Source organism: Ursus maritimus, unplaced genomic scaffold (assembly GCF_017311325.1).
Source record: "Ursus maritimus isolate PB19 unplaced genomic scaffold, ASM1731132v1 scaffold_33, whole genome shotgun sequence".
Lineage (NCBI taxonomy): Eukaryota > Metazoa > Chordata > Mammalia > Carnivora > Ursidae > Ursus > Ursus maritimus.
In genome coordinates, this window is record NW_024425897.1 from 6053150 (window position 1) to 6078909 (window position 25760).

A 25760-nucleotide genomic window follows, 5' to 3' on the forward strand; every position below is an offset into this window, starting at 1 on the left:
TTTGGATTCAGCCCACAGGGCGTCCTCATTTTGATTGCTGTGCGGTAGAAATGGGTGATATTCTTGATTTTTGGCTAATTACCAACCCGGTCAGCGGTCATTTTGCGCATGCGCAGGTTTGCCCTGGGCTTAGGACGGCGAGTGTCTAGGGGGAGCGCGGTTGCAATTTTGCAGGATCCTGCCGGAGTGCCCTGCAGCGGGGGCTGTACCTGGTCACATCCTCGCCTGCAAGGACAGGGCCCTGTTTCCCCTCCTCCTGAGCAGCCCGGCGCGTTACCAGACTTGGGGATGTCATGCCCCTGGTCGCACCCTTCCTCTTGTCACCTGCGTGAGCCTCTCTGTTTTTCCTTCCTCTCACCCTCTTGCTTATGTTCCTTCCACTCGCTGTTCTTTTGGACCCCGGTCCTTGGTCCTTTTCTCCTTGAGTCGTTGGAGTTCTTTATTAGGAAGGTGAACCACTTGTACTCTTATGATTTGATTTCTCCCTGGAAACAGCCCTGGACTGCCTATCGGGCAGAAGTGGGATCGGGCCCTAGTTTTGTGACTTACTAGCTGTGTGACTCTGGGCATCCTGCCAGACCTCTCTGAGCCCGAATGTCTTCGTCTGTGGAATGTGAATCCTGCCTGCTTCACGGCTTATAGGAGATTTATCGTGAAGCAGATTTATCGTGTAGTCGATCCCCTCCCTGGCCCAAGGCCTGAGTGAAGGAGGTTTGAAGGAGTCAGAGAGAAGCCCTTCCAGACCTCTGCTCATTTACTACATGTAATAAATGGGCTAGGGGCGCCTGGGTGGCTCAGTTTGTTAAGCATCTGCCTTCGGCTCGGGTCATGATCCCAGGGTCCTGGGATTGAGCCCCAGATCGGGCTCCCAGCTCAGCAAGGATCCTGCTTCTCCCTCTCCCTGTGCTGCTCCCCCCCGCCCCCCGCTTGTACTCTCTCTCTCTGAAATAAATAAAATCTTTAAAAATAAATAAATAAATGGGCTCACCCTGTACCAGGCCCTGTTCCGGGCACCGGGGCTGCTGGGAGGGACCAGCCCACTGTATCAGGCCCTGCGGTGCAATAAAGCCGCCACCAGTCACGTGTGGCTCTTTAAATGTAAATTAAAGTTAAACAAGATTAAAAATTCAATTGCTCCGTCCCACTAGCCACATTCAAGTGCTCAAAAGCCACGGGTGGCTCGTGGCAAGTGTATTGTACAGCCCAGATAGAGAACATCTCCGTGACCACAGAATGTTCTCGTGGATGGCTCCCATCCAGGGGGCAAGCAGACCCTGAGTGAGTGAGAGTAGGAAGTGCAGGGGAGATAGAAGAAGAGGCGATGGGGAGGTGACTCTAAGAGCGTGGTCAGGGGAAGGTTTCCTGGGGAGGGGACCCGAGAGGTGCCACCTGAGTGATGGCCATCATGGGGATGAGCGGTCCCGTGGATGCTGGAAGGGCCACAGTGGGCACAGGGGGCAGGGGCCAGAGCATAAGGAGCCACCGAAATCCAAGGCAGTTGCACCATTATACGTTCCACCAGCAGTGCGTGAGGGCCGATGTGTCTGCATCCTTTGCCAACACTTACCCGTCTTTTTGATTCTAGCCATCCCCCTGGGTATGAAGGTATCTCATTGTGGTTTTGACTTGCATTTTCCATGGCCCATCTTTCCATGTGCCTGTGTGACCATTGTTTCCCTTCTTCGTCTGCTCAGATCCTTTGTCCATCCTTAATTGGGTTATTGTTCTTTTTATTATTGAGTTGTAATCGCTCTTTATATATTCTGGACACAAGTGCCTTCACAGACATAGGATTTGCAGAAATTTTCTCCCACTTGGTGGGTTGTATTTTTCACTTTCTCCATGGTGCCCTTTGAAGCACAAAAGTTTTTCATTTTGATGAACTCCAATTTATTTTTCTTTGATCACTTGTGCTTTTGATGCCGTATCTGAGAAACCACTGCCTAATCCAAGGTCATGAACGTTGACACCTATATTTTCTTCTGAGAGTTTTCTGGCTTTCGCTCTGGCATTGAGGGCTTTGATCTATTTTGAGTTGATTTTGGTTTGTGGTGTGAGGTTTGCAGCATGTTTGAAGACAGAATCTCAGCTTTGTTGATGAAGTGGAGAGAAGCCAAAGAACGGAGAGCAACCCAAGGGCCTTGGCTGGCACGGCTGGGCGAGGGGCAGGGCGGAGAGGGGCAGTTTTGGAGGGAAGGAATGGAGAGGCCTGTTTGGGGCCCATGAAGGCTGACATGAGTGTGCGCAGCGTGGGGAGAAGTGGAGTGGGAGGTGGGATCTGCAAGTCAGGGGTCCCAACACGGACAAAATCGGGAGTTGTCTGTGCACTGATGGGGTTTCTTTAAAGCCAGGGGATGTTATGAGAGATCCCCAGGGAGTGACAGAGCAGGAAAAGAGAAGGCTCTAGGGCTGGCCCTGGATGAGTAGACATCCCTCTGAAATCCCAGCCAGGGAGGTGGGAGGACACACAGAGGGTCTCATAAGGCATCAGAAAAAGAGTCTGCGAGGCAAGGGATCCAGAATCCAGCCTTGCTCTTTACTCGTGCTGTGTGTTCTTAAGCAGATGCCTTCCCTCTCTGGGCCTTCCTTCCCTTATCTGTACAGGGAGAGTGTGAGACACGTGACCTACAAATTCTGGAGTCCCATACTTACTGGCCTGGGCACGTATCCCCTATATATGACTGGCTGGGACAAAACCGCAGAGTTCAGACTGGGGTATCTAGTACTGCCCTGTTCCCGTATCATTTCTCTCTCTGTCTGTGCTTCTGTGCATGTGTGTTTGGAGGCATGGAGAGATGTCACCAAAAGTTACCAGGGAGGTAATGAGGCTGGCTAGCATTTATGGAGGGCTCCCCAGGTACCAGGCGTGGGGGAGATGAGCCTGAATCAAGCCAGGGGCTCAGGACTCCTGCACAGCGCCCCCTGGTGGCACACGGTGTCAGACACTTTCCATGCGCTGCTCCTAACTTGGTTCTCCCCTGAGCCTAGAAGAATGGGATAGACGGGTGATGGGTAGTAAGGAGGGCACGTATTGCATGGTGCACTGGGTGTTATACACAACTAATGAACCATCGAACTTTACATCAGAAACCGGGGATGTACTGTATGGTGACTAACATAATAAAATAAAGAATCATTAAAAAAAAAAAAAGAAGCTGAGTACGGTTATTAGGGGTGTTTGCCCACATGGTCAAGGCTCAGAGAGGTTAAGGCACTAACTTGAGGCCACACAGTTATTAAGTGGCTGAGGCTGGCCTGAGCCCAGACCCCATATACTTACCTCCTGACATTAAGGTGGACCGCCATGGGGTGGGGTTTCTGGTGCATTCGTTTTCTTTTTGCCCTTTTAGGCACAGAATGGACTCTCTCGCTGTGACGTATTCTTCCCGTAAGTAGGAAAGCCCCAGTAAAGTCCTTTGCTTGTGTTCCGTGCCTCAGATGCCGCCACAGGACCTGGAGAAGGAGTTTGCCCTGCTGGACAAGGAGCAGCCACTCTGGCAGGGGCCCCCCGCAGCCTTGGGCCCCCGGAGAAGCCACAGTTTCTGCAAGGACAAGAGGAGCGGGCCCTTTGTCGTGAGTGATGCTGGCGTGGCCAGACTGGGACCCGGCGTGGGGTTGTTGGGCATCGGACACCGCTGGGAATGCGGTCATGTGGACAGTCCCGGCTGGCCCAGGGGGCCGAGGGGGCCAAAGGGGGGCAAGTGCCTGTCCAGGAATCCGGCGTTGCCGGACTGGCTGCGCGACGGTTCTCCACATGGAAGGGGTTTGGTGGCTCTGCCTTCGCTCCTCTCGGGTTTCCGGCCCCATGCAGAGAGGTAATCCCAGCTGCCTGGCATGGAGCAGAGAAGAGAACGTACCCTGGGGTCTGAATGTTCGGGGTTTGAATCCCAACACCGCTCCTCTCAGTCTCTTTTAGCGACTTACTTCTTTGTGCTTTGGTTTCGTTACCTAGGACACAGGATCCTGATTTCTATTTCTTTTGCACCAATAAGTTCATTTAACTAAGCTGGTCCTCGAGCCAGATCACCAGGGCTCAGACCCCTAGCTCTGTGTGCAGACGGGTGTTTGGCCTCAGTCTCTTCGTCTGTGAAATGGGGATAATGACAGCATCTACTTCACAGGGCTGCTGCGGGGCTCAGAGAAGGTAATGCGGCAAGTGTGCGGCATGGTCCTGGGGGCACAGCAAACGCTTTCATGAGCGTTATTACCATTCTTCTTCTTCTTCTTGTTCCCCGGGCCTCATGTGGGGCGACTAAGCCAGGCGTTTCTTTAATGAGGCAGACCCAGTTCTACTTAAAAGGTCATTCGGATCGTAAGCTCGATGTATTTCAAGGGTATTTGTGCCTGGTCTTGTGTCTTGGAGACATGGGGTCCTCTGGCATTGAAATCCTAGGTTCCATCCCTCTGGCTTTACGGTCATGGGCAAGAAACTTCACTTCCCTGGACCTCCTTTCATTTGCTCCTTTGCAACACGGGGTGAAGAAGATGCTGCCGGCAGGGTTCTTGATGGGCAAACGTCTATGCCAGAGTCAGTGGGGCCGATGGCAGGGCTGGGGGCCACAGAGCCAGAGGAGGAATGCAGACCTCGGCTAGCCGTCTGCGAGCGGCCCCAGAAAGATTCCTGGGGTGTTCAGATCCCCACCACATTTGAAACCTGCCTGTTTTTTGGTTTTTTTTTTTTAATGTTCTTTTCCGCTGATTTCCAGCTCGCTCTTTTCTCATTGCCTCTCCAGCGGCACCGACTCAGCTTATCTGATTGTACTTGAACTTTCGTGTGTGTATGTGAAGACAGAGGTTATGGAGAGAAAAGCACTTAAGGCCTGTGTTTTTATAGTCTCTGCGTGCTGACATCCTCCCTGGTGGCCCTTTGTCCTTTGAGGAGCCTTTGTCTTCGGAGTCCCCAGGTGGCTTGCCTTGGCTCTGTCCTTGTGGCTCCCTGAGGCCCCTGCGCCGTTGCTGCCTGCTTGATCTCCCCTTCTCCGATGCGGGTGGGAAGGGTGGGGGCCTCAGACCTTGTTTCCCCGCTTTGAGGACTCATACCTGCAATTTTAAGGAGTGGCCATCAGGGGGTGGTGGTGTGCAGCTCACTTTCCCATGGCTCCAAAAGTCTTACTCTGGGGCACTTCAGTGTTGGGCTCTAGAGGCTGAGAGGTGGCTTCCAGTTCCGGCTCTGCCACCGTGTGACCTTGGACAAGTGATCCGATGGACCTCAGTGAACCTCAGTTTTTTCTTTTGTAAAATGAGGGTGGTCCTGTCTGGCCTCAAGAGCATTTCTGTGAGGAGTAGATGAGCTCGCTCAGCACTCAGAGGAGGAAATCCTTAGCGAATGCTGGGGCTGCAGTGATGGCTTTTTCTTCTACCTCCCCCTCCCCCTCTCCTCTCCCTTTTCTTCAGCTCTCTCATTGTAAGAGGGGAAACCCAGGCCCAGAGAGAAGGCCTCACTTAGTCCGGGGGAGGACTGGGGTCCTGAGCCCTCGGCCCTGCTGGCCGCCCCTACTCTTCTGGAAGTCGGCCGGACCTGCGTACTTCCTGGTGTGCTTGAGGGGGTCCTCCCGCACACGGGGTCTCCTGCTCCCATCGCTCTTGATGAAGGACTTTGTGTTGCTGGTTCCAGTTTAGGGTTAGGTTCACCTCCATTTTTTGAGATTGTGTCTCAGGACTTGTCCGTCCCCACTGCACTCCTCACGTGAGGGAGTATGAATCCCACGTTGGAGAAGAGGAAGCTGAGGCTTAGAGAGGTTAAGCCACTTGCCCAAGGCCACACAGCACGTAGGGGAGCTGGGATGGAAACTAAGGCCTCTTCTGCTTCCAGCCTTGGACCTGGACCCTTTCTGCCACAGGACTGTGTCTCTGGCCCGCTGCCAGCCCCTGTCGGCCCCTCTCTGGGCCCGCAGCACTCGGTGCATCGGCTCATGAGGGAGCAAGACAGCCTCGGCCCTGGGGGTGAGAATGTGGTAGTTGTTCAGCCCGGGGTTGGCCACCAGCTCTTCTGCCACTGCTGCCCTCTGAAGGGTGCCTGGGACTTGCCAAGGGCTGATGCCCTGCTGATTTGCATAGCCCCGCCCACAGCCAGCTGACCCACAGGCTGGCCAGACCCTGAGCACAAGGTCAGACCGTGTGGCCCTGGCATTTAACAGAGGCAGTGAGCAAGTGAGTTTACCACTTGGGGCCTCTCTTTTCCTCCTCTGTAAAATCATGGTAATAATAAGGCCTAATAGCTGACAGTGCTTCCCGCGTGGTAGGGACACTAGTATTATCCCCGTTTTACAGATGGGAAAACTGAGGCTCGGAGCCATTAAGTACTTCCCCCAGGTTGGAACCGTGCTGAGATGATGTTTATAAAGCACTTACCACAGTGCCAGGTGAAGAGTAACTGCGTGATAAATGTTACCTGCTATTATCGTGTTCTTGGTTATTATTTGCTATCAGTTTGTTTTTCTTCTGTGTTCTCTGGAAGAGCTGCTCGATGGAACAGGGAAGCACCTCCAATCTTAGAAGTTTTTCTGCTGTTGAGGAAGATGAGACCCAGCAGGGGAAGGTGTCTTGTTCAGGGAGAGTCCCGCAGCACTGGCACAGAGCTGGGACTGCAGACCACCTTTCTGACTCCCTCCCTGGCTAGAGGTCAGGCCCCCCCCCCATTGCTTTCAGGGCCACACTTAGTAGGACCTTGGATCCTTGTGGCGACTCTGAGCCCTGCGCCCGGCCTCGTACCTTACCCATCCATGGATGGGCGCACCCTCCTTTCCCCAGAAGATGAGCCTTTGGTCTGCACTCATGCAGGGATCATAAAACACAGTGACTCAGTTATGGACCATGGCCTTAGGTCACAGTGTGCCCCAGAGGCCCCTCCTATGACTAAGGGTACAGATTCACCAGCTGCGGGGGTTCCCTGTAACAGGGCAGGTGGCTGGGAGAACCTTGAGAATGTTCTTCCAAATCTCCAAACCCTTGGCTAGCATTTGCTGGCTCATTTAGTGATGGGCTCATTCTCTCATGGGCCCACTGTGTGCTGGGCCCTGTGTGAGGGGTGCTAGAGATTCTCCCAACCCCTCGGGGTTACAGTCCAGAGGTACCTGAAGATGGTCTAGGAGGGTCTAGTCAGGTGGAGGAGGAGGAGAGGAAGGGCACTCAGGAAGGAGGAATAGCATATGCAAAGGTATGGGGGGTGAGGTGATGTAAGAGGCATGTTTGGGGAACGTTGAATAGACCAGTTTGGCTGAGATGGAGTGTTGGGAAGGGTCTCAGTCTTTTCTTTTGGCAAATAATTTACCTGGACGTCCTTGGTGCTGTGCTGGGCATTGGGCTACAGTTATAAACAAGACACGGGTACGTAAGAAGGTAGAGAAACAATTACAGGGGGTTCTAAGAGCTCCTGTTCACCGAGCGCTTACTATATGCCAGGCCCTGCGACACGTGCTTTACGGGCATTCTTTCATTTGATCTGTTCAAGGTTCAAAGTGTCTCACAGAGGAGGCACACTTGTTTGAAGTCTTGAAGGATGAACTGGTGTTTGCTAGATGGGTGGTCTGGGAAGAGATGGTTTGCCCCCCGTGGAGGGAACAGGTTGGGCAAAGGTTCAAGGGCGTGAGACTGTTCTGTGCAATGCATGTGAGTAAAGTCCAGGAGACGGGCTGGAGTCTTACAAACATTGCTGTGTCACTCCTGGGCACCCCCGGTGTGTGTTTTAATGCCGAGTTCAGACTTTTCAACATCTCTTGCCGGGGAAACCAGGAGGCTTGTTTTTGGAAAATGGCGCCTCTGCCATTGTGCCGCCATCTTGTTCAAGCATCTGCCAGAGCAGTCCCGAAGGTTTGAAAAGCACTTGAACCCGGTAATTTCATGATAATGACAGGAGGATGGAGGGAAAAACCAGTGGGGCTTCTAATGCCAAGACTTGTGAATCCAGTCAACTTGAGATAAGAGGGAATTTGTGCAATGGCCCCCAGTGGATATATCAGTGGTCTTGGTTAGATACTCTCTTTGCATTTCATTTGGTTGACCAGGCATTCAAGTGGGAAGGGGAAAAAAAAAAAAAAAAGGAAGAGTCTATACGACCCGCTAGAAATAACTCATCAGAGATTGTGCTTGAAAAACTAGCTGTGAATAAAGATTTGATGGTTTTTTATTTGTCCAGGATATGGACTCTTCTCTCTATAATGTGTTGCTTGGCATTCCCCAGTTTGATGTTGGGCCTGTGTTGATGTCATTTGAATTGAATGTCTCAGGAATGTGGCTCATTGGCTTAATTAAAAGGGCTAATTTATCACACAGAGCAAGATATTCAGAGGTGGGCAGCTGTTGGCTTGGCTCAACATCTCTGAGAGTCTCTTGGGCTTTCCCTCATGCTTTGTGCCTCGTGGTCCCAAGATGGCTGCCACGTTTCCAAGAATTAAGTCCACTCTCTGGCAGGAAGAAGTGAGAAGCCAGAAGGGCCATGCTAGCTGACTCTGCAAGAAGCAAAAGCTTTCCCCAGAGCACCCTCCAGAAGACTTTCACTTACACATCATGGGCAAGAACTGGGTCACTTGGCCACTGTTAGCAGCAAGAGAGTCTGGGACAGTCAGTGCTGAAGACTTCTGGCCTCCCATCATGGAAGGTGGCCAAGTTGGATATGGCCATTGGTCTTTCCACAAATAGGATTGTTCAAAATGGGGATTGTCAGGTCCTTGTCAAGGAAGCCCCGGCCTCCAAACCGGGATTCGGGACAAGAGAGAAAATCTGTCTAGTGTCTGTATGCTGTGATGTGAGATGTGTGCTGGGCACTGGGCCTCTGGGATGGGAAGGCACAGTTCTGCCCTCCAAGGCCTCCATTCTGCTGGGAAATAGGGCTCAGAGGAGGGAAGAAAGGCTGAGGTGGAAGAGAGAGGCTGGGTGCCAACTGGCTCAGAGGGCAGAGTGACCTTCCTTCCTGGGTGAGGCAGAAGAAGGATGACACACCAGCTTTAGGAGTGTGAGTGTGGAGCCCGAGTGGTGAGAAACTTGGTGACACCCTGTGCTCTTAGGAGGCTCTGGAATCCTGACTTGTGGCTAATTCCATGTGTTAATTGTTTCTTGTCTATCACCGCTGGGTTGAGTAATTTATGTCTCAACTGGTTAAAGTTCCTTTTCTGGATGAAAACCAACCAGACCAGAAGATTTTTGATTCCTAGGTCCTAAATGCAAATGCTTGATTGTGCCTGAGATTTTGTACTTAGGGTATTTTGTATTCATATATTTACCCAGCTGTCACCCACCCATTCATCTGCTCATCCATCCATCCATCCATCCATCCATCCTCTACCCAGTTGTTTATTATTCAAAGCTCTAAGGATATAAAGATGAATAAGTTAATTTCTGTCCTCAAATTGCTCACATTCATAGACTATAAACAAGTAGTTATATAATGCAGGATGATGAATACTACTCATTCATTGGACAGATATTTATTGAGCACCTACTATGTGTCATGCACTGTTCTTAGTTCTTCAGGCAGAGGAGGGTACGGGACTTAAGTGGTTCCTGCCCTCCTGGAGCTCATACTTCGGTGTGAGAAGATAGACATTAAACAAGGAGCCAGACTCAAATGAGGAAGACCTTCAGATGGTACCAAGTGCTACGAAGAAAATAAAATAGGGTGTTGGGAATTGAGAGTGGCTGGGGAAGAGGATGGTTGGAGTCTATTTCATTACTAATAGAGGTCAGGAAGGGCTTTTCTAAGGAGGTGACATTTGAGCTGAGACCTGAAAGGGGAGCACCTAGCCATGTGGAAGAATCAGAGCGAAAGCATCAGGCAGAGGGATGAGCAAGTGCAAAGGTCCTGGGGCTTGTTGTGTTTTGTAGTATTACTGATGATGATGATGGTGATGATGGCATTGGTGCTACAGTGGACAGTGAGGAGTGAGGGAGTTGTCAGGGGTCAGGTCACACTGCCTTGATGGCCACTGTAAAGAGGTTAGTTTTGGGTAAGCAAAGGCTGCTTTGATAAGCACAGAGGTGGGAAGCATCATACCATTTGGAGGAATTCAGAAGAATGTCAGAGCCAGACTCGATGGAAGAAGGAATCAGCCGAGAAAGCAATCAGGTCAGGGGAATAGCATGTGCGTACATAAAGAAGCATAGGAGAACGTAGGGTTTTCCAGGAGCTGCGAGGAGGGGTTACAGTTTTTGGAGAGTGGTGAGGATGAGGTAGAAGTCTGGCCAGGCCGGGGATGAGAAGGCCCCTCAGAGTCAGAATAAGGGGCCTGGTGATAGGCCTGTCTAAGGCCCAGAGAAGCCGAAAGATGGGACTTGTAACATACCAGCGAAGGTGAGGCTTGGAGCGCCCCCTAGTGGACATCTTGGAGGGGTTGGAGAGGGTGAGCAGGACGCTTGGAGACCAGGTAGGAAACTTGTTGGCAGCAATCTGAGCAAGACCATTAAAAAAACAAAACAAACAAACAAAAAACCAAAAAAACCCCACAAAAAACCGAAAACTTATTGTGGTTAAATATATATAACAAAGTTTACCATTTTAGCCATTTTTACATATATTATTCAGTTTCATTAAATACATTCACAGTGTTGTGCAGCTATAACCACTGTCTGTTTCCAGAATGTTTTCATCCTTTCGAACAGAAACTATGTCCCCAGTGAACGCTAACCCCCCCATCCCGCTTCCCCCAGCCCCTGGCACCGTCTGTTCTACTTCCTGTCTGTGAATTTGCCTACTCTAGACACCTCAGATAAAGGGAGCCATACAGTATTTGCCCTTTTCGTGTCCGGCTTATTTCACTTAGTGTAATGTCTTCGAGGTTCATCGCTGTTGTAGCAGGTGTCGGAATTTCCCTCCTTTTCAAGGTAGAATAATACTCCATTGTAGCTATAGTTCACATTTTGTTTATCCGTCCATCTGTTGGTGGATCCTGGGTTTGTTTCCACCTCTTGGCTGTTGTGAGGAATGCTGCTGTGAACATGGGTGTGCAAGTATCTGTTGGAGTCCCAGCTTTGAGTCCTTTTGGGTGCATATGCCCAGGAGTGGAATCGCTGGACTGTAAGGCAGTTCTGTCTTTAATTCTCTGAGGAAGCGTTAAACTGTTTTCCATAGTGACCGCACCATTTTACATTCTCACCAGCAATGCACGAGCGTTCTAATTTCTCCCGGTCCTCACCAACATTTGCTGCTTTCTGTTTTGTGCTTTTTGTTTTTGTTTTTGATAAAAGCCATCCTAATGGATATGGAATGGTATCTCATTGTGGTTTCAATTTGTATTTCCATAACAGCTAATGATGGTGAGCATTTTTTCATATGCTTGTATCTTCTCTGGAGAAATGTCTATTTGAGTCCTTTGCCCATTTTGGAATTGGGTGGTTCTTTTTGGTTGCTGTTGAGTTTGCTGTAGGAGTTCTTTATATATTCTGGATACTAATCCCTTATCAGTTACATGGTTTACAAATATTTTCTCCCATCTGTGGGTTGTTTTTTCGTTTTCTTGATAGTGTTCTTTGATGCACAAACGTTTTTAATTTTGATGAAGACCAATTTATCTACTTTTCCTTTCGTTGCCTAGAAGATAATTTTTTAAAATTGATGGGTAATATGCATACAGAGAAGAGCACATATCTTAAGCCAGATGGCCTGGGTTTGAATCTCAGCTCCGCTACTTAGCAGCTATGTGACCTTGAGTGGGTTAACAGCTCTGCCTCAAGTTTCCCCATCTGTAAAATAGGGGTAATAAAGGAACCTACTTACTAGAAATGCCTGAGGTTAGGGGCGCCTGGGTGGCTCAGTTGGTTGGGTAACTGACTTTTGATTTTGGCTCGGGTCATGATCTCAGGGTCTTGAGATCAAGCCCTCCGTTGTGCTCAGCATGGAGCTTGCTTGGGATTCTCTCTCTTGTTCCCTCTCTGTCTGCTCCTCCCTCTGATTACACACTCACTCTCTAAAAAAAAAAAAAAAGAAAGAAATGCAGTGAGGTTAGATGAATTAATGTGTGTAAGGTACCATGAGCAGTAGTATCACTTCTTAAGTTATTACTTTGCTGCTATTACTATGACTATATAGTGTATACTGAGTATCTGCTTGACGGACACTGTGCTTAGATTATTCACTGTACGAACATTATTCCATTGTCCCATTTAATCTTCACAAACCCCAAGAGATGGGTATTCATCGTTCCTATATTTTAGATAAGGAAACAGGCTTGAGCCCTTCTGTGGCTTGCTGAATGCTATTTCCTGGTGCTTTTTGCCAAAGTGACATCACTGTATCCATGCCCATTTTAGAGATGCTGAGCCTCAAGGCTCAGAAGGGGGTTGTGACTGACCCAAGCACACGCAGCAAGGAAACTGCAACACCTAGATTGATCCCTGGCCAGTGGACTTATGCCCTGGAGCTGAGGAGAGAGGTAGGGCTTTGGGGAGCAGGCTCCCTATATGGAGGGAGGGGCTGGATTTTGTTTCACTTGTGCTGCTGGGGCTCCTGGGGACCAAGACGTTGGAGGGCTCCCAGCCAGGTGTCCACAGGAGGCTGATGAACAATGGGACACCTGTTCCCTTGCAAAACCTCCTTACTGGAGCCCAAGGAGCAACGTGGTGCGCGCCCCCTGGTGGAACCGCGCGGGATTGCAGGCGCTGGGGCCGCCTAGCTGTGGGATCCTGGTCCTGGAGCGAATTAACCTTTTCTCTGTGTTAACCCGTTGCGGTTATCTCACAGGTGAGGAAATGGAGGCCCAGTGGGATGACGAGGATCTTTCTAGTCCTTTTGTTTCTCCTCCTTGAGAAAGTATGTCGGAACACCCTTGTGTAAAATGATGCTAATCCATTGTGGGAGAGTAATGCTAATCCGTAGCAGGCTAATCTGGACTTGACTCTCATTGTGTTTTCGAATATAAATAACAAACGAATGCACTTTCCCCTGCTAGTAGTCCCGATTGCTAATTTCACCTGTCACAGCCCTTTGAGACTCACCGGAGGGCCACCCCACTCTGGCCAAGTGGCTGGGGTCCACACCTGTTTCCACCAGCGCGCACGCAGCTGCGTTTGCATACACGTACACGGACACGCTCGCACCAAACAGGAATAAACCCCACTAGACCCAGATTCTACTCTGATCTCTTTCTGCTGCCACTGTGTGGCTTTGGACAGCTCCCTGAGGCTCACCGTCCTCACCTGTGCAGTGGGTGGGAGAAGCCAGCTCTGTGCCCCACACAGGCTGTCGTGAGCAGGTAAGCCAGACATTGGAAAGCTGTCTGTCGCCAAGCAGGAGTTGGTAGCCAAGGTCCTAGGCAGACTTTATAATTCATTCCGGAAATGTTTGCTGAGCACCTGCTGTGCTCTAGAGAGAAGTCAGATTCACACCTTTTCTTGGAGGATAAAATCCCATCTGCACTCAGGATCTAATCCAGGGTCCATATGACAGCTTACAAGACTGTGTGTCTGGCTGACCCTCTCTCCCAGTACATGTCCTATGCTCACTCCACTCAAGCCACACTGGCCTTCAGAATGTTCCCTTAACATGCATGTCAGGTATGTTTCTGCCCCAGGGCCTTGGCACCTGCTGTTTGCTCTCCTCTAGATTCCCTCTTCACTTCTCTCTTCTCAGGTCATCTCTCAGCTCAAATGACACCGCTCAGCAGGGCCTTCCCTGGTGCCATGTCTATAGAAGGACCCCTGGCCCCCACTGTTCTCTCCCAACGCACCCCTTGTCACATGCTGTATCTTCTCATCGCCCAGAGTGGAGGCTCTGAGAGGCAGGGAACTCTGAGCCCAGTGCCCAGTGCATAGTAGGCACACAACATATATGTGTGGAATGAATGAATGAAGGAGCATCCAAATTTAAAAAGATATTCATTTATTTACTGAGAGATTGTGCACATGCAAAGTGGGGGGGGGGGACTGTGGGGCCGGAGGAGGAGCAGAGGGAGAGGGGGAGAGAGAGAGAGAATCTTAAGCAGGTTCCATGCCCAGTGCAGAGCCTAATGCAGGGCTTGATCTCACGACCCTGAGATCATGACCTTAGCTGAAATCAAGAGTCGCTTTAACCGACTGAGCCATCTAAGCGCCCCAGCACCCCTATTTTTTTTAAAGATTTTACTTATTCATTTGACAGAGAAAGAGACAGCCAGCGAGAGAGGGAACACAATCAGGGGGAGCGGGAGAGGAGGAAGCAGGCTCCCAGCGGAGGAGCCTGATGCGGGGCTCGATCCCAGAACGCCGGGATCATGCCCTGAGCCGAAGGCAGACGCTTAGTGACTGAGCCACCCAGGCGCCCCCCAGCACCCCCATTTTTAAAGATTTTATCCCTTTAAAGCAGTTTTAGGGTCATCACAGATATTTCCCATATACCCCCTGCCCCGACACACGCATAGCCTTCTGCATTCAGCATTCTCCACTGGAGGGGAACACTTGATACAGTGGACAAACCTACAGTGACATCATTATCACCCACCGTCTCTAGTTTACATTAGAGCTCACTTCTGGGGTATGATTTGTGGGTTTAGACAAATGCGTAATGATCCGTATCCATAATTATGGTATCGTGCAAAGGAGCTTCACTGCCTTGAAAATCTGTGCTCTACCCATTCATCCCTCCCCCCACAGCCAACCCCTGACGACCACTGATCTGTTTACTGTCTCCATAGTTTTGCCTTTTCCAGAATGCCCTGTGGTGGGAATCACACAGTGTGTGGCCCCTTCAGGCTGGCTTCTTTCCCTTAGCAGTATCCACGACTTTATCCACGACTTTCCGTGGCTCGGTGGCTCATTTCTTTGTAGCCCTGAATAATAACCCAGTGTCTGGATGGACAGAGTTTATTTACCCACTCACCTGCTGCGGGACATCTTGGTTGCTTCCACGTTTTGATGATTGTGAGCAAAGCTGGGGTAAACATCCGTGGACAGGTTTTTATGTGGATCTAACGTTTCAGCTCCTTTGGGTAAATACCAAGGAGTCCGATGGCCGGATCTTATGGTCAGAGTGTGTTTTGCCTTGTACCCTATCATTTTTTAAGTGTACGACTCAGTGACTTTTCGTAGACTCTCCACGTGGTGCGTGCAACAGTCGGAAAAGATTTTCATTACCCCAAAGAAGCCGAGCTTCCCTTAGCAACCGGTCCTCAGCCTCCCTCCTCGATGATGCTGCCATTTACCTAACCCCTTGGATGTACCAGGCACCGTGCTCCGTTCACTCTCATGGTGACTCCACAAGCTGGGAACTATTCTTGTTCCCATCTTCCAGATGACAAAGCTGAGGCCCAGAGAGGCGAAGTCACTTGTCTGCATCACTCAGCTAAGGAGGTGGTGGAGCTGGGACTTGAGCCCACGTGGAGCCTGTGCTTGGCGGATCTCACACCTGAATTGCATGTTTCCCAAAGTCCAGTCATTCTCCTGTCACCTCGAGTACTTTTCATCGTCGTGAATCACCTGGACTCTTTAGTTAATATTGTACTTGAACTTGCCTCACGTTTTTTATATAACCCCTTTATTGAAATATAGTTCACACGTCCTGCAGTTTGCTCTTTAAAGATAGACAATACAGTGGGTTTTAGTACATTCACGGATCTGTGCGACCATCACCACAGTCACCTTTGGGACATTGTCATCACTCCCGAAAGGAAGCCATAGCCATTACTGCCACCCCATCACCCCCTGGTGCCCCTCCTCCCGGCCCTAGGCAGACACGATTCTGTTTTCTATGAATTCACCTGTTGGAGGAACCTCAGATAAAGGGGATCATATTGCTATTTGTCCTTTTGTGTCTGGCTTCTTTCACTCAGAGTTCAAGGTCCATCCATGCTGTCGCATGGGTCCGACCTCCATCCTGTTAATGGCTGAATCATGTGCCACCGCGTGTCAGTCATCCATTCATCGGTTGGTTCGTTTCTACTTTTTGGCGCCTGCGAACACTCCGCCACCTTACCGTCCGTTGTACCGGTTTGATTTTATCCTCTACCTACACTCACTATGTATCTGTTTTCTGACAAATTGCAGGATTGCGGGGCTCTTGATTCCTTTGTTCAGCTCCACGGTGTCCGTGCAGAACTGATGCTCAGACCCTGTTTGCTGAAGGAGCGAGCGAGCGAGTGGGAGAGTCAAGAGCCCCGTATGGGAGACAGACATGCGCCCAACCCACTGGTTGGAGGAAGCGGGGGGGTGATGAGTCCCCCCGCCCCCCCCCCCCGGCTTGGTGGTGGGGGAGCCAGAAAGGCTCCAGGTATAACCGAAGCTGGGTTTTGATGGGGGAGTAGGAGTCAGTCACGTTGGGAGAGACAGGAGGGGCAACCAGGCGGAAGGACCAGGCTGCGTGTGGTGCAGCCGTGATTTGTTGTCCCTGCCACATCGTTCCCGGGGTGGGGGCGGGGGCCACTCCTGTGCTCTCAGGATGGCCCCTCGTCACTGAGCAGAGAGCAGGGCTCGGAGGGAAAATGCAGAATTCAGTCACAGGGGCAGAGTTCCCAGGACCAAGCCCACTCCACCCGCCCCGGAGATCTGGCGATTCCTGAATGCCCGGCTCAGACACGCGCACCCGGGTCACCCCCGGGCTTCTGAATCCGGATGTACAGGCGCTTTTCCTCTAGATTCTGCCGCAGGAGCTGCGGCTGGAAGGCAGGCTGGGCAGGGATGGGGAGTTAGTGACAAACTCGGAGGAAGGAAGGGACGCCGTTGCGTGTTCCAGCCTGTCCCTGCCTGTCCAGTGACCAGTGGTCTTGATCTTGATGTGAAATCTCACCATTTTTATATGATGGAGATTTGTTTTTTTAATTTGGGTGCTGGTGAAGGCAGGTGGGCGGGTCAGGCCACACCCAGCTGCCTTCAGTTAACACACCGGGGATTGGCAGGCTTGTTTCACACATGACCTTGATGAATCCCTGCCACAGCTCATGGGGTAGCTGAGGCTGGGGGAAGTGAAGCGGCTCAGCTCGGGGGGCAGGTGCCACAGGTGGGGCTCCATCTGGGGCTGTCTGACTCTGGGGGCATCAGAAATGCCCTGCGTGTCTTCCAGAGGGTTTTCTAGCTGTTGTTGCTCTGTCCCATCCCTCCTCCTCGCATCCGTGCCCCTGTCCCTTGTTCCTGGCCATCCTTCTGACATTAAAAAAGGCACCATTTAGGGGAAAAAATTTGAAAAAGGAAAGAAAGAAAGGCACCATTTTCCTTATGCAGTGCTCAAAAGTGACCACTAGAGGGCGAGATGGAGGTGATCGAGTTCCAAGGTTTCCTTTTATTTTTGGTTTTTAACCCCTTCTACATCACGGCCTTCACTCTGAAAAAGCCAAGTCTTCCGCGACGACTTAGATTTTCTTTTAACACATGCCACTGATTTTGGTACACATGTCGCTCAGCTCCGTCCTCCATCAGGTCCCTTGCCGGTTTCTATTTCACTAGTCTTACATCAGGCCTCCTGGGCTGAGGTAGGGACGTTCTCCCGCAACCCACACAGCCCCCGCCGCCCCACTTGTCTTCATGGATGATATTTCTCTTCTGAAGAAATTACTTTTTGGGAGAAAAACAATTCTGTTTTTATTTTCCTTCCAAAAGGAGTGTGGCATATGTGTGTGTCTGGGGGATGGGCAGCCCATAATGAGAGCCCTATGAATATAGAAATGGCATTTCTGACTTAAGCAAAAGTATTTCCAGAGATGCTGAATCTTCTACTTGAAAGCGGGCTCTCTTGAAAAGAGGGACATTTGGTAATACTTCAAGACTTGGTTCCATGCCACCTCCTCTAAGAAGCCCTCCGGGGTTGTACCCTTTCCCGTGACCTCCAGGCCCTTTAGCCTCCAGTGCTGTAGTGCTTCTCTCCCGTAGACTCTGAGCTCCCTGAGGGCAAGGACCACGCCTCACTCAATTAATCCCCAAGGCTTTCGGTGCCTAAGCACTTACGGTCGGTCGGCTAGGGGCATTTGTGACACCACCTCACCCTCACCACAGCCCTGTGAGGGAAGGAATTATTATCAGCCTCGTTTTACATGGGAAGAAACCAAGGCACAGAGAGGGAGAAGCAGGTCGTCCGGGAGGATGCTGTGGGCAGGATTGGAGTTGGGGTCTGAACCCAAGCTTGAGACAGCTGCACACCCCGCTTTCCTGCAGGTGCTCAAGCAGGGCTCCAGGAATTAGTGCGGAGGGAGCTCTCCAGCTGGGGTCTGGGGGCTGCTGGGCATGCACCTGCCTTTGCCCGCTGCCCCCCTCCCCCTCGTCCTCTCCCTTTTTTTCTTCTCCTTCTCCGAAAGCTTATTGGAATATAATCTGTGTGCCGTGAGATGCACTTATTTTAACTCTACAGTTTGGTAATTTCTAGTAAACCTACATAGGTGTACAATCAGCCCCCGGACATTTTCATCATGCCCGAAAGAGAGCCCCTACCAGTTAGCAATCACTCTCCCCGCTCCCTGCCTTGCCCTGCCCTCCCCCCAGCCCCTGGCAACCACAGACCTACTCTCTGTCCCTGTAGTTTTGCGTTTTCTGGACCCGTCCCATCAGTGGAATCGCACGGCACGTCTCTCTGTGTCTGGCTGTTTCCCGGAGCAGGGGTTCCTGCTGCGGCCGTGTTGTCACGTGTATCTGTGTGCTTCCATCCCTGGTGCTGGGCTGGCCCCTTCTCATCCATGGCCATCGTCCCTGCCTCCCCCCAACCCAGACTGCCCCTCCACATGGTGGACAGAACCCGCTGGGGCCTGAGGGGCTGTTGCCGGGTCAGACTGGGCACGAAGGGACGAGGAATGTTCTGCTTTCCACCCTCCCCCCTCCTCCCCCTTCCCCGGTTTTGCGTTTTAAGGGGTTCCAAACATCCTGCAGTTGATAACGCTCTGCCCTGGCCAGATGGGCTCAGAGGGGCTTTTTTGGGGGAAGATAAACCCCCAACTTGATGGGCTGACCCCAGCTTGGGCTCCTGCTTGTTCCCTGCTAGCCAGGGTGCTGAACTCAGTCCGCCACTAGCCAGTCACAGCCAAGCTGTTTTGAGCCCCCAGCCCTGAGCACTTTACCCGTGTGACTTCATTTCCTCCTCCCGGTGTTCCTGTGGGCCAGGTACCGTCATCACCCCCATTGGACACTGGGGAACCGGGACACAGAGAGGTTAAGTAACCAGCTAGCTAATGCTGGGATAAGGATTGGAACCCCGGGCTTGTCCACCTGCATCCTCTACACCCTTCACGGGCACCCCGGGCTGCCTCTTTGCGGCCTGCTCTCCTCTCCCTGGGTCTCAGTTTCCCCCTTGGATAGCCTTCTGCTCTGTCTGTGCCCTGATTCTTCAGGAGGCTGTCAGCTTCTGGAAGACGGGGGCATGTGTATGGCTTCCGTGGGTCCCTTCGGTGGCTGAGAGGGTGCTGTGCACACAGTAGGTCTGTTCTCGGTATGTTCCGGGCACACAGATGCACGTGCATTTCCTTGTCAGTGGGACTAGTGCCTGGAGAAGTGGGAATGCTCAGCCCTTCGGGGAATGATTACAGAGCGCCTTCTAAGCGCTGGGCTGTGTGCCAGGCCTGCCTGTGGAGAGCACACAGCCCTGTGGAGGGAGATGGGCTCCCATCACACCGATTATCCTAACATACTGACAGAGGGGGCTCAGTGATGCATGCCTGCTTGGAGGGCTTCCTGGAAACATGCTGTTTGCATTGGGCTTGGAAGATGATCGAATTTCTGCAGATGGGAAGGGCATTCCTGGCCGAAGACCCTGTTCGAGCAAAGGCAAAGGCTGGGAGGCTGGGGGTCCACACATGGATGAGGAATGGGTTTGGCTGGGGCAGTACCTGGGGGCCGTATGGCTAAAGGCATTGAAGGCCGAGGCAAGAAGCGAGGCACACTCTCATGGACCACAGGCTTGTGGGGCAAGCAGGCCCCTCTAGTGTCTCAGGTGGGGGCTGTGTCAGCGCCATCTCTGTCCAGCCCGTGGCACAGGGCATGGACACAGCAGGTGCACAGGGTGCGTGTGACGGGTGCATGGGCTCTGTTCCTACAGGGTCATTGGTTCCGATACCTGGGAGGGCCGGGGCATGGTCCTTGCCTGGGTTTTGGGGAGCGGGAGGAATGTGGCGGATCTGCTCCCCAGGCAGCACCCTCCAGTTCTGCCTGCTGTGTCCCTGCAGGAATGCAGGCCCGTGGGTGAGGCAGGCCCGCATTTCTAGAGGAGCCGGGAATCAGCATTGCTACGCGCAGTTCTTCTGAGGCCTAGGCTTTAGCAACTGTATTCAAATAAAACAGCAGAGTGTGCCTGCCATCCCTCCCCTACCGAAAACACCCAGGGCCCAAACAAAATCTTGCTGCAGGTTTCCCATCTCCTTGCCCGAATGCTGATGGCAGTTTGATGGCAATTTTAACGACCTCCCATCCCTTTGGAGAGGTTTCTGCTAAACTCTCATCTCTCCTGAGGGCTACGTGATTGTTGTACATTCAGTCAGTGTTTGAATGAATGAATGACGTTGAGAAGAGTTGCCCCAGGATGTGCTGTGGCCAGGCATTGCCCTGGGACACGGGAGACAGGCTGCCCAGGGGTGGGCCCTTGGGCACCAGGGATTGAAGGAAGAATTACAGAGAAGCAGCACATTCTGCCAGAGGAGGCGCTCTGGGACCCCGGGTCTGGGGGCTGCCGGAGGGGCGGGATGGTTAGATCTGAAGCTGGAGAGCTCAACTCCAGCAGGGGGGACTAGGGCAAAGAGGAGGGGGTGTGTCCTCGCTTTCTAGGCCTGCCAGAAGGACCCACCACATCCTTGGTGGGTCAAAAACAATAAATACTTGCTCTCTCGAAGCTCTGGAGGCCAGAAGTCTGAAATCCAGGCATCGGCAGCGCCAGGCTCCCCCCAAAGGTGCTACGAGAGGCTCCCTCCTTGCCTCTTCCAGCTTTTGGTGGCTCCGGGCCCTCTGTGGCTTGTGGCCGCCTGGCCCCCACTCTGTGTCTCTTCCATGCGGTTGCAGCTTCCCTTCTGTTTCTTGTAGGGATACTTACTAGATTCAGGGCCTTACCCGGTAATCCAGGATGATCTCATCTCAAGATCGTTAACTTGAGTACATCTGCAAAGACCTTTTTCTAAATAAGGTCACATTTACAGGTTCTGGGGGGACGTATCTTTTGGGGGCCACCATTCAACCCACTGCAGGGAGGAAGACAGATTCTGGCTAAGGAACGGCACAAGCAAAGGCCCTGTGGGTGCATGGCTCGTGGGGTGGGGGAGGGGCTGGTGTGGGGTCAGGCGGGTGAAAGGCAGGCAGGGGCCTGGGGTGGGAGAGATGGGCACCAGGGATAGGAAGGCGTTCAAGGTGTGTGTTGGGGGGGAGGGGGCGTACCTTTGTCACATGCATGCAGGTGGCACCCCTGCCAGGTAGAGATGGGTCCCCTACTAGGGACTGACCCCGACTAAGTAGAGGTCACTTCTGGCCTGGAGTGGGGGGTGCTGCTCCCCGGGGGGTTGCCCCGGAGACTGTGACCATCTCCGGGCTGGGCGAGCAGGAGTTTGGGGGACTCCAGCTTTCGTGCCTGCCCACCCCCACCTGCCTGGTCTTGGGTCTGCTCTGTCTGCATCTCAAACTTGCCAGGTCCAGCTTTTTCGACTTCTTTTTTAAAATTCTTCCCACCCCTGCCCCGGGCCCCCTTCTCTGTCTGCCTCCCTCCCTCCCCCCTGCCCTGCTCTCTCCCCAACTGTGCTCTGTTCTGTGTCCCTCTGTGTTCTTTGTGCCTCGACGGCCATCTGTCTCCTCGCCTTCTCTGACTTTCTGTGGGTTCCTCCCTTTTCCTGCCTGTGCTTCCCCATCTGGGCTCTTCGGCACCAGCTAGGCTTCCCTCGCAGGAACCGTGCTCTTCCAGCCCCCCGTCTCTGTCACCCCTTCCCCCCCTTCCTGCCCACCTCTTTCTGGCTCCTCTTCCTTGCCAGGCCAGTGGGAGCCTGGAGATGACTGGCTGGCCCCAGCAGCCTCCACTCCCGGGGGTGGCGGATGGTTGGTGCGTCAGTTGGCAAGGGCCACCTGTCCTGCTGTTCGGTTAGCCCTTCAGGTAGACTTTACCATCATTCAGTCAGTCAGTACACGAGACACACCCCAGCTGTACGGTCAGCCAGTGGGAGTCAGTCCTCAACTGCACCATTAGCCAGAGAGTGGGGCCGCATCCTCCCCTTGTGCTTTCAGAACTCGGCTCTCTGGAATGACAGCTGGAATGACCCTCTGACTCTACCATCAGCCGGTCGGTCAGCGAGCAGGGCCTGGCTTTCCAGCTGTACCATCAATCAGTCAGTCAGCAGGCAAGGCCTGGCCTTCCAGCTGTACCGTCAGTCAGTCGGTCAGCGAGCAGGGCCTGGCTTTCCAGCTGTACCGTCAGTCGGTCAGCGAGCAGGGCTGGCCTTCCAGCTGTACCGCCAGCCGGTCGGTCACCAAGCAGGGCCTGGCCTTCCAGCTGTACCATCAGTCAGTCGGTCAGTGAGCAGGGCCTGGCCTTCCAGCTGTACCATCAGTCAGTCGGTCAGTGAGCAGGGCCTGGCCTTCCAGCTGTACCATCAGTCAGTCGGTCAGCGAGCAGGGCTGGCCTTCCAGCTGTACCGTCAATCAGTCAGTCAGCGGGCAGGGCCTGGCCCTTCAGCTGTACTGCCAGCCAGTCAGTCAGTGAGCTGGGGCTCTGGCTGTATCTTCAGCTGTACCCTCAGTGGGGATTAGCCCCCCGACTGACTGTCAGGTGGGCAGTGAGCTGCTGGGACCCATCGCCTGCCGGATGTGGGGTACCAAGAATTGATGAAGCCACAGGCCTGCTTTTGAAGAGCTTTGAAGTTCACCCCATGGTTTCCTCGGCTGCTGAGCTCAGCACTCCCCCGTGGTGTTCAGGCGGGTTTCCTGTCAGCTGCTCTGCCTAGCTCTGCTTGTGGGGCCGGTGTGCAGTGCAGATGGGCCCAGGGGTCTGGAGGGTGGGAGCCCAGCTCTGAGCCAAGGCCTCTGCCAAGGGCTGTACTCCTCCCTCTCCTCGGAGCGAAGGAGCAGGCCTGCCTCAGGCGCGGCTGTTGGGTGCACGCTCACTGCGTGCCTGTCTCTGGTGCCGACCTAGGCCGGGAGGTGGTCTCCAGCAGGAGGCCCTGGGTCTGCCTTGTGGCTGGGTAGCCATTCACCTGGGCCAGCTCCCTTGGCCTCTTGGAGTCTCGGTTTACTCGTCTGGCTGGCGGGTGCTATTGCCTCCCCCTTGGAAGTGCTGTGGGAAAGAAACTGGGTATTTCGGTGTTATTACCTCACTGAATTTGCAAGACCCTGAAATGCAGGGATAATCCTTCCCATTTTACAGAAGGGGTAACTGAGGCTCAGGGAGTTGGAGGGACTTGCCCAGATCATTCTCTTTCGAAGGAAACATCCAAGAAAGGTCACCTTGGGTGGGCCTCAGATATGCTATAATTTGCATTTTTAATCTCTGTAAATGGATGCTTCTCGCACAACCCGACATCATGCAGCTGGCCGACGGTGAGTCTGGGAGCCCGTCTCTCCCTTCCTCGGCAGTCCCTGCTGCCCACAGGAGTGGACCAAACCCAGAACTTATGTTTGGGAAGCCAAGGTTCCAGGTTTGGCTCCGTTTCCAACTTGCTGTGTAACCTTGACCAAGTCCTTAGTCTTCTCTGGGCCTCAGTTTCCCCCCTCTGTGAAATGGGGACAACCAGGCCCTCCTTCCAGGGCTAGACACTTAGCTGAGCCAGAAGGAACTTGATCGGAGCCAGGAGGGGCTGTGCATGCTGATGGGAACCATGTGAGTTGACTTAGTTCCTTTCCGTGTGAGGATTTGAATGGGGGGGAGCTCCCTCTCGGTGTGTGGTCTGGGGGAGGAAACACACACACTTGTACCCACACATTCACACGAGACACGCTCGCATGCACAAGCACACACACACACGCCCTCTCATAAAACACATTCACTCACCATTACACACACACACAGAAGTGTATGCACACACACACACACACACACTGACTCTTCCTGCCACACCGCTAAGAAACCATCCGTGCCCAGAGCACCCGGAGGCGGGGAGAGCCCGAGGGTCCCCACAGCTCAGCTGGGTTTGGGAGGAGCCGCCCCTGGACCCGCCCCCCCAGACAAGCCATCAGAGATGTTCCAGACGAGGCTCACGGGACCCGAGCAGTGACATCCGCACCCCAGAGGTGGCCGGAGCCATCAGTAGGGCGTCTGGCCGGTCCCCTGGCTGCCAGCCGGCCTCTGAATGATTCATGCCGCCTTGAACTTGACTCCGGCGTGACCAGCCGAGCGGGAAGAGCCTCCCCCTCCGGAGAGAACCTGGAAGTATCCACAGTGCTGGCAGCATACCCCAGGGCGCCTGAAATGGAGTATTACTACTGCCCCAGCTTGCTGAAACTCTTACGGTACCTTTGGGTGAGTGTGGCCGGCTGGGCGCGTACTTTCTTTCTCTTCTCCTGCGTCTGCCGAGTTGGCTTTGGGGCTCTGTCTGCCTAGCACGGTCTCTGTTTTCTTGTGAAATGGTAGTTGTTTCAAGGCGGAGGGAGTGTTGGGGAAAAGGATGGGGGGAGCAGGCTTCGATGGGCACAGAGTCCAGACCGTCGCAATCACTGGTCCCTGGGAGGCGATCACAAGATCGCAGGTGGCCTCTCCTTCGGTCCTCGGGAAAACAAGCAAAACGGGGACAGCTCTAGTGAGGTTTTCCGAAAGTGATATTTCTTTGATTTAAAGGACTATTCTTTATTCTGAAATTATATCCCTCTCCCGTTTGTGTGTGAAAACATCCTGTCTTTTATGAGATGAAAAGAGCAGATTTTGTTTCTCTTTCAATGGGCTTAGTAAGCAAAAGTAAAAAGTTAGAATCCTTGCATTGCGTTCTCTCCTCTATGTAACGGGAAAAAAACACAACTCACAACTTTTTCTGGTGACATGCCAAAGTCGGGGAACCCACGTGGAAGCGCTTTGTGGGGTACACTGTGCTTTTTCAGATCTTGTTCTGACTCTCACGTGCTGTGTGTGTCCAGGGAAGTTGCTTCCCCTCTCTGGGCCTCTGTTTCCTCATCTGTGAATCTGTGGGGTGGGGGCAGTAGGCGATGGGGGGTTAGGTGACATTCATCAGGGCTCTGTGGACAGAGGGACCTAGCAGGGAATTGTCCTGAGTGGGTCTCGGAGTTTTCCAGAACATTTGCCACCAGCTTGAGAACGCCCTGAAGGGAAAGACTTGGGAAATATTATTTATCCCCCTGCTGAATGTTTGCAAATATTTCAGATGCCTTCTTACCCAGGGAATTTTCCGGAGCTCCTAAAAATACAACTTTAGGAAACATTGTTCTACACCCGCCTCTCCCCCAGCGTCTGTGCTCCCTCCCCAGCTCCCTGGAGCAGTTGAACAACAGGAGACCCTCCCAGTCCATATCCTGTGATCACTGATGTTTGAATATTGTCACATTTTAAGTGCAAGGCTACCTTTATTGATTTATTTTAGTTTTTTTAATTATAAAAATAGCATATGGACATGGTAGAAAATGAAAAGTCCTGAAGAGCATGCATGAAGGAAGAAAATAAGCCATCCATAATCATTTGCATTTTTGAATTGTGTCATCCACGGGGTCCTGATGACCTTGATGTGCCCAGGTGTGTGTCAGGCTCTGGGCTTGCTGTTAGGGAGGCTGGGATACTATGATTTATAATAAATACATATTTGGTCTTCCTTCCCATTTCTGGCACAAAGTTCCTAAAACCCTGGAATTTCCTAAGTGATAAGGAGTAATAAAGGTGTCTTGATGTGATGTTAATGAGGTAACTTTTGGACCCCACCTAAGGATGGGGGCTGGTTGCCAGGGGAACCAACCTTGTGATTTGAGGATTAGAACTTTCAACTCCA

General features: G+C 52.4%; 1 protein-coding gene across 1 annotated transcript in view; it reads left to right on the top strand.

Moving 5' to 3' along the window:
* The window catches only part of KIAA1671 (KIAA1671 ortholog), a 128787-nt gene that overhangs the window by 14062 nt on the left and 88965 nt on the right, over positions 1-25760 (top strand). Inside the window, 1 exon segment of the mRNA XM_040619650.1 lies at positions 3439-3573. Coding sequence (XP_040475584.1) covers positions 3439-3573 — 135 coding nt within the window.